At 40.3% G+C, this 8,212-nt stretch overlaps 1 protein-coding gene across 6 annotated transcripts; it reads right to left on the minus strand.

Moving 5' to 3' along the window:
* Nucleotides 1-482: 482 nt before the first annotated feature.
* Arl4a (ARF like GTPase 4A) lies at nucleotides 483-3,077 on the minus strand. Of its 6 annotated transcripts, none has more exons than XM_078040052.1 (4): nucleotides 2,829-3,077; nucleotides 2,149-2,266; nucleotides 1,725-1,836; nucleotides 483-1,300 (listed from the first exon to the last, which is right to left on the minus strand). In XM_078040052.1, exon 4 carries the CDS (start codon nucleotides 1,214-1,216, stop codon nucleotides 614-616), a length of 603 nt encoding a protein of 200 aa, XP_077896178.1. In that variant the 5' UTR covers nucleotides 1,217-1,300; nucleotides 1,725-1,836; nucleotides 2,149-2,266; nucleotides 2,829-3,077; the 3' UTR covers nucleotides 483-613. The 6 variants fall into 6 exon arrangements, with proteins under 6 accessions (XP_077896178.1, XP_077896177.1, XP_013220700.1 ...); XM_078040051.1 differs by having other exon boundaries at nucleotides 1,725-1,841; XM_013365246.4 differs by lacking the exon at nucleotides 2,829-3,077 and adding an exon at nucleotides 2,416-2,773 and having other exon boundaries at nucleotides 483-1,297.
* Between the last annotated feature and the right edge of the window lie 5,135 nt (nucleotides 3,078-8,212).

Genomic DNA, 8,212 nt, shown 5'->3' on the forward strand with positions numbered 1-8,212 from the left:
AGTATACCTCAAACACCTTATTTTTTATTAGTCAGACCAACTTAAACATTGTCTAGAATTAAGAGACAGCATTAAATTATTTGATTCCAGAAACATAAAAAAATCATTTAGCCAAAGTTTAAAAAAGCAAACACTTCCTCCCTGTCCCAGTGTGATCATATAACTGCATAAATGTGTATATATTAATCTACTTTAAGTATCCATTCACTAGCATTTTACCTTTACAAAACCTTGTATGCAATTTCTTTGCAAAGGCTTCCCCTCAAAAGATATAAGCACAAAATACTAGGCAGACACTCTTCAGAGTTTTATTTTACTAACTTCAGGTCAAACTTCCACAACTATTTTCTGGTCAATTTACTACCCTTGCTTGGCTTCCCAAAATGGTAGTACCGATAGATTTATGGTGTAGGGAGAGGAAACCACTTTAAGAAGCACTGCATTTACTCATCTTCCAAAAGGCAAATAAATTGGGCATCTGATTGTTCAACAAAACAAAGCTTTAATAGCATCCAGGAAAGCAGACACGCAAACCAGGCTGTAGACACTCTTCCATTTGTCAAAATCAGACCAGAGAAAACCTATTCCACACAGATATAAAAGGTATTGTTATTCATCTTTTCTTTTTCTGTTGCCGCAACATTTTTCTTCTTTTAATTATCATATCGTGTAGTTTCTCAAGTCCTTCCTTTAGTCCATCTCCTATGATTGCACAGGTAGGCTGCAAATGCCAAGGTGTTGATGAGCTCAGTTCACCCATTGCTAACAATTTTTCAATTTCTGTGAGAGACAGTGAGTTCCTCAGGTCTTGTTTGTTAGCAACTATAAGTACAGGGACTCCTTGATTTTCTGATATCCTAGTTATTTTATGAAGTTCTGTTTTGGCTTCTTCCATTCTTTCAACATCAACAGAGTCCACAACAAACACAATGCCATCTGTGCATCTGGTATATGACTTCCACAGTGGCCTTAATTTCTCCTGACCACCTACATCCCAAAAGTGAAAAGTGACTGTTTTAGAATTTCCCAAGGTTACCTTAATTTTCTCAGTGTTAAATCCTTTGGTAGGTACAGTATTTACAAATTCATTGAACTGCAGCCTGTATAAAACAGTTGTCTTTCCAGCACAGTCCAAACCCAGTATAACAATGTGGAAGGACTGAAATGAAGGGAGGCTGGACAGGATAGAAGTCTGATCTGACAGTCCATTCCCCATTTCCAGTTGCAAATAAGTGTCCCAAATTGTAATGTTTTCTTCTTTCTGCTTTGAAATCTCTTTGGTGATGCAGCTACAAGACTGCTGGGGAGGAAATGAAGAAATTATTCCTGTGAAATAATACATTAAAACGGGTTTTCTCTATTTTAGGTAAAATAATTAAACTTGTTTTAGTAAGCAAATCAGAGTGGTATGAAACGTTCACAATCTAACGCAAATCATGGAATAATTAAGATTGGAATTCTGTGTTTCACTTAATTCTGTGGTAACATGTACTTTCCTTTACTCCCTCCGCCCTGTGCTCCCCAAATCTTCTTAGACTTCATTCTGGAAGACAACTCTGTTACCACTATCTAGTCCAACTCGTCGTAACCATAAAAGTGCCCTTTTTGGTGTCAGAAACTCATAAAAGGTAATTTAGGGATCTAATCCCACATGATTCACAGGATACCAAGATCAGTGTTACAAGCTCAACCCGCCCCCCCCCCCCAATAAAAACCCCTCTCACCTCCGGAATCGGAGTCTGGGTCCAAACGAGAAACCATTGGCAGGCGTTTCTATGCGGGGGGAACGCACCCCACGTCCGTCCGGCTTAGATCTCCACGCAGCTCTAGCAGTTGCTGCACTAGAAACCTTGGACTCAGACAAGGACCACGCCCACTCCTCACGGCCCACCCATGATCCCAAATCCCATTGGTCACCCGTATCAGGACAGCCCTGCCACTCCCGCCCCCGAGCCCTAATTGGTTAGGGTAAACGTCGCTCCCCGTGAGGCAGAGCAGGGCTCTCTCCCGGTCCACCCGCACCACCTGTTGACCTTAAGTTAGAAAACAAGGCGCTCTAGGAGGAAGCCGAGCGGCCCCTGCAGGGGAGGGGGTGCCTCAGACTGTCAGGTCGCCGTCAGCCCTCTGGCTCCGCCCGCCCCGGCGCACCTGCAGCGCGGCCCACAGACGTTGCGCCACGGTCCTCACATCCGGGGCCCGCAGTCACCGCCGGCGCCTTAACTCTTTCTCGGCTGGCGGAAGGTGCTCGTTGTGGTGGCGCCAACCCCTGTGGCACAAACGATATGACCTGCGGCTCCCGCAAGGGCAGGCCCTCCCTCCCTGCAGCGGCATCCCTTCACCTCTCTCCTCGGCAACGAGCCAGCTCTTCCCCCGCTAGGGCGTGGCCACCCGGCCAATCACTCCGCTACAGCTCACCTGACTAACCGTCCTTCCCTCGTCCTAACTCTGTGTCTCAGCCGTTTGGGAAGTACGCTGACACCTGTCCCAGGGTGTCAGCAAAGCCTGGACGGTGGCAGGGGACCACACGCCGCTTCCAGAGGCGCCGGTGGGCGCCGCGCAAAAGGCCGCCCCAACGGTGCTCTGCCGGCTACTCCCCGCGCCAGCCGCGGCCCCGCCCCCTTCCCGCGCGACGCCCAGGCGCTGGCCGTTGGGGGGCGCGCTGGAGCCGGGTCTCCTAGCAACGCCGAAACAGGGTCACTTTTCGAACCGGCCAGTAGCTGGCTGCCCGCAGGGTCGGGTGGGGCTTCCTGACTCGGCTAGTCAGAGCCCTCGCTCTCCCAGACATTGCTGTCGCCTCCAGCCAGCTTCAGACAGGCCCCGCCCTGTACCTTCTCTCCTCGTGTCACCCTAGGGCGGCGGCCGTGTGACGCAGCGTCAGAGATTCCAGAGGACACCAGACCGGCAGGCTCTTTATGTAACGGGCGGTGAGGCGGTACCCCGGTGGCTGCCCTCCGCGACCTGGTCTGCCTGGCGCACTTTCCTTTTCTAAAGCAAATAAGCATTCCCTCCTGCGTAGTTCTTGGCTGTATCCCTGTGGGTTAGAGACAGGTAAAAATCCCGTTTTGCGTTGAGGAATGCGCTCTGGAATATAACATGGATGTTTCTAATGACCCAAGAAAAATTAGCAGTGGTGCTGGAACTACTGATAACTTGTCTACTAGTCATTGAATGCGTAATGATTTTCCATTGGATAGTTCTGACTGAATGTAATTGTGTCCTTGATCCATAAATTTGCAAATATTTATTGAACTAGACAGTAGGCACTATACTGTGTACTTGAGGGTAGAATAGATTGCAAAATAGACACTGTCTTTGCTCTTGTGGAATATTGGAGTCTTTATGGGAGAAAAAGAATGAACTAAATTGTCTCATGAATAAATTTAAGAAATGTGACCAGTAGTAATTTCAGAATGCTCGTGACAACAAAGAGGAGTACTAAACTCAAAGTCCTGGGAAAGCTTCTGTGAACAAAATTTTTTGGTGGAAGTCACAGGAGACTGTAATTTAAATGAATCTATATGGTGTACTTATTAAAAAATGTAATTTTAAAAATACAGATTTGAATTTCCCTAAAATGTTTCCTAGCTTTCTCAAGGTCATTATTGCCAGTAATATTTATCTCCTTTATATCTTTATATCTTGTGTACTGGATTAATAGCGGAAATAAAACCTAAGGACTAAGCACAATGTACAGTTTGCAGACAGCAACACAATTTTGGAAATAACTAGAAATCTCGAATGGCACATTCTGTCAAGGTATTTATTGAATCCAGTATAAGCTAAGGATTGTCTCATTAGTTATAATTATAGAATCTCATTAGACATTTACAGTAATTAGCAAGAAGGTGATAAAAGGCTTAGTGCAATAACTAGCTTCTTTTTCTTGGGAATTGAACAGTGATACTTGATTAAACTGGAATTATTTGAAAATTCTCCTTAAATTAAGAATATACAGCAAGAAAATTCCACAACACACCTGTATTAGGCCCTTTTAGTATTCCTTTCAAAAGTGTGTGTCTACAGTCTTTCCTGGAGGAAAAAAGGAAAAGATATGAAAACACAGAGCCTCCCACCTTGAAGAAGAATTGCATTTTAATGTACTTTAGGGTTTTAACCAGAACCATGATTGGCAAACTACAGCCTATAGGTTAAATTCAGAAAGATAAGGATAGTTTTTACAAGGTTCAAGGGCTGCAAGAGAAAAGAAAGACTAGAATATGCAAGACACTATCAGTGTCCCCACAAAGCTTAAAATATTTGCTTTCTGTCTCACTATAAAAAAATCGGTACACCTGTTTTATAAGCAATAATAACCACATGAAGACAGCAACAACTGATGTAAAAAGTGATGAGATTGTGGAATATACCATCTACTTTGTTGCAGTCTTCCTACAGAAGGTTCATTCAAATATTTTATTTAGATGCTATGCCAGAAAAATATTCCCTTTAGGCTGTAGCTTAGAAGCTGCTAAGCTGCTACGGTGCCCCTGGGTACCTCAGGGACTTTCTAGGGGTTCTGTGGGATAGTTTAATTTTTTGAGGGAAACACAGTGACATCTGTTGGACCATATTAACAACTACAACTATTAAATTAGCATCCATCTATTTAATAAATGGAACTTTGGGGTGTTTCTTTTAGCCTGTGACACCATGATAAAATTACTTAAACACTGTGAATCTCTGCTTCTAGCTACATTTTCCAAACTTGGCTAATAATGAAAATCACATGATATGCTTGTAAATATATAGGTTCCTGGGCTCCATTTCAAACCTCCAAAATCAGAATCTTCAGGAGGAGAGACAGTGATCTGCATTTCAAATACACTTTTTACACTTTTGAGCAAATACTAATCTCCAGAAATGGGTACATTTTCTCCTTTGAAGACTAAATAGTTTACATTGTTTCCATTTTTTAATTAAATGCAGAACCCAGATCAAAACACATGCTTGTAGTATTCATCCTCTCTTCCACAAACTGATATTCTGTGATATATTACTAAAAGTACACAGTAGAACTAACATGTCTTTTCTAAACTTTGTCATTCCATAGTGAGTTTTTATTCCTTTTTGAGGATAACACACTTGTTTCAGTGCATATTTATTAGAATTTCTTAAGTTGGAAGGACCAGGTAATTAGAAGGCATAGTCATGGTTGAAGGCACTAGTCCAGTAGAGCTGCTAGAAACGCAGACACACAAATACATAATTACCATGATATTCTACAAGAGTTATTATCAAGTCATATTTTTTAGAAACTTTACCTGACAGAAATAGGATGGCTTAACAGAGAAATGTCATATTTAAGGTGGATATTACAAGAACTCATCACCAGACAAGGGTGGGGCACAGAAATAAAGGTAGAAGCAAGAGTAGGCAAAGCTTGAGGCACAAAGTTATAAGATGTTCAAGCAAAAGAGGGGATTCTGATTTTCCCATGGGAAGAAAGGATATGCTAGAAAAGGAATGTTTTTCTGAGTCTCAAATGATGAAAGAAAAATGCATGCATTTTGTTTTTGAAACAGTGTAAATATCATTCAAAAAGTTTTATTGAGCTAGGCTCTATTTCCAACTGCCTTTTGAACCCTTTTGCCAAATACCCAATACATAAAATATGTGACTGACATCTGAATTAGTCTGGTTGCCATAACAAAATATGATAAATTGGGTAGCTTACAAACAATAAATTTTTATCTCTCAGTTTTGGAGACTGGGAAGTCCAAAATCAAGCGTGGGCAGATTTCATGTCTTATAAGACCACAGTATAAAGTCAGGGTGAAAGTTTGACAAGACTCTAGGAAGAGGATACTAGAAGGGAAGTACAAGCCAAAATTTACTTAGGATGGTTCTAGATAAAAATTCTCAGGATCCACAGCTCAAACCCTCTCTGTATACTTCTTTAATGAGCAATTTCAAGGCTATCTCTATTTAGACAACACTTGCTTGCTGTGTCCTTACATAGTAGAGGGGTAAGAGGTCTTTTGAGGGCTTCTTTTATAAGTGCACTAATCCAATCAGGAGAGCTCCACCCCATGACCTAATCAAGGTTCTGCCTACTACTATCACCTCTGGAATCAGACTTTCAACATAGACACTGCAACATTCAGTCCATTGTATAATTTCATAATTATCCTGTTAATCTCCTCTTTTCATCTCTGGTTTGGTTGATGGTAATTTGTTCAGTAATCCCAAAAAGGAATCTCAGAGCCATTTAGAAATTTCTCCTAAGTCCCACTTAAAATTACCCACCAATCTCCCTTAAGTTCATTTCTTTCTTTTCATTCCAATTTCTACTATACATTTGGTCCTCATGATTTTTCTCTTTAACTAGTTAATTTTGTTCCTGAATGATTTTTCAGCTAATAAGTACTGAAGCAGGACTTTTCCTTCTGTCTAGCTCTAGATTCTTTTCTCTTTATCCACTATACTCTAGGGAATCACCTTACTATGAACCAGCACAGTATAAAGTCGGGGTGAAAGTTTGACAAGACTCTAGAAAGAGGTTACTAGAAAGGAAGTACAAGCCAAAATTCACTTAGGATGGTTCTAGATAAAAATTCTCAGGATCCACAGCTCAAACCCTCTCTATATACTTCTTTAATGAGCAATTTCAAGGCTCTCTCTATTTAGCTCCAAGTCACAAAACAGTCTGTCCCATCTTACAGGAGAGCCTTTATATGCTTCTACACACCTGACAACATATCAAATTGCCAAAAGATTCAGTGATAGAAAAACATTATTCCATATCATACACAAGGTGTAATTTCTATGTCCTTATTTCCTGGCCTCAGACCTGCCTCTTGCTAGGAAAACAGAACATCCATGCCTGAGTATATGTGTGTGTGTGTGTGTGTGTGTGTGTGTGTGTGTGTGTGTGTGTGTGTGTATGATGTGTATGAGAGAGAGAAAGAGACTGTATATTTAATGTCAGTAGAGGAGTTGACGTTGTGAGGCTGTTGACAAAGAATAAAAAAAGACAAAAGAATAAGCCAATGTAAGTCAGGTAGAATCTTTGCTTCCATTCTGTGAGTCATTAGGTACCGATGAGAAGCAGCATGCTTTATAAGAAATTTTGTTCTTGATGGCTGTTCAGAAAATACTCACTAAGGAAAAAAGTAACAAAATATTTTTGTCACATGTATTTCAATATCACTCTATATAATATTTTGGTTGTCTTTGGAAAACATAAAGTGTAAATGAGCTTTCCATCATGGTACAAAAGTTGTTAAGTGTAAGCCAATAAACCATTAATGCAAAAAGTCTTGTATATCTTATTCATTTTAAATTTCTACTTGTTATTTATGTTTCTATTTCCATTAACCCATAATGTTTCACTGTCCTACATAAAGGACACATATAAAAACCTGTAAAACTTTATAAGACATCTATATATAGGATGATGGGACATAATGTGTTGAGGAAATCTTTTGTCACATCTGAAAACCTCAGTCCTCACCATTTGTATAGCAGCTATTTTACCTCAGTGTTCAAGTTATTTGCCATGGGAAAAGCCTATTGTTTTTCACAGCTGAAATATAAGTGCTGGTTGATAAAATGATACACAGACAAAATACCATAATTTTTAAAATAACATTTTAATGATAAGTGGATATAAAATGATTCATAAATAAACCTGTTTTCAACAAACTAGTAAAATTAAGACAACAATTAACTAATGTATAAAAATACAAAGGCTATAGCAGGAGTACATATAAAATGGATATTACTAAAGAGATGAGTTTATTTTCAATCAGGAAGATGTACTACATATCATGGAAAAGATACTAGTGAAGTTGGACCCTATAAAATGTTTTTGAGCCTGTGCATTCTGGAGGAAGGAAAAGCAAAGAAAAGTGCCAGGAGAAGGAGCTGCATTCCAGGAAGAAAGAAACAACATAAGGAAAGGCACAGGACAGAGCCAGGGTGTTTTCCAAGAAAATGCCTATTTGTAAATTACCTAAAACATAGGCTTATGTAACACCAAGCAAATAAAGTGGGGGAAAACGGACCCTGAGGGTAAGTGTCTTGAATATCTTGGTAAGGAACATGGGCTTCTATTGAAGTCTCTTTAATTTTACACCTCGTACCACAAAATCCACATAAAACATCAGAACACCTGCCGCAGAGCAAAAACTCCTTAAAAGTAAGTGGTAATGTTCTATTTCTTGATCTGGGTTGTGCTTACATTGATAAGCTCATTTTGATATGGTTCATC

This window comes from Ictidomys tridecemlineatus, chromosome 2 (genome assembly GCF_052094955.1).
Source record: "Ictidomys tridecemlineatus isolate mIctTri1 chromosome 2, mIctTri1.hap1, whole genome shotgun sequence".
NCBI lineage: Eukaryota > Metazoa > Chordata > Mammalia > Rodentia > Sciuridae > Ictidomys > Ictidomys tridecemlineatus.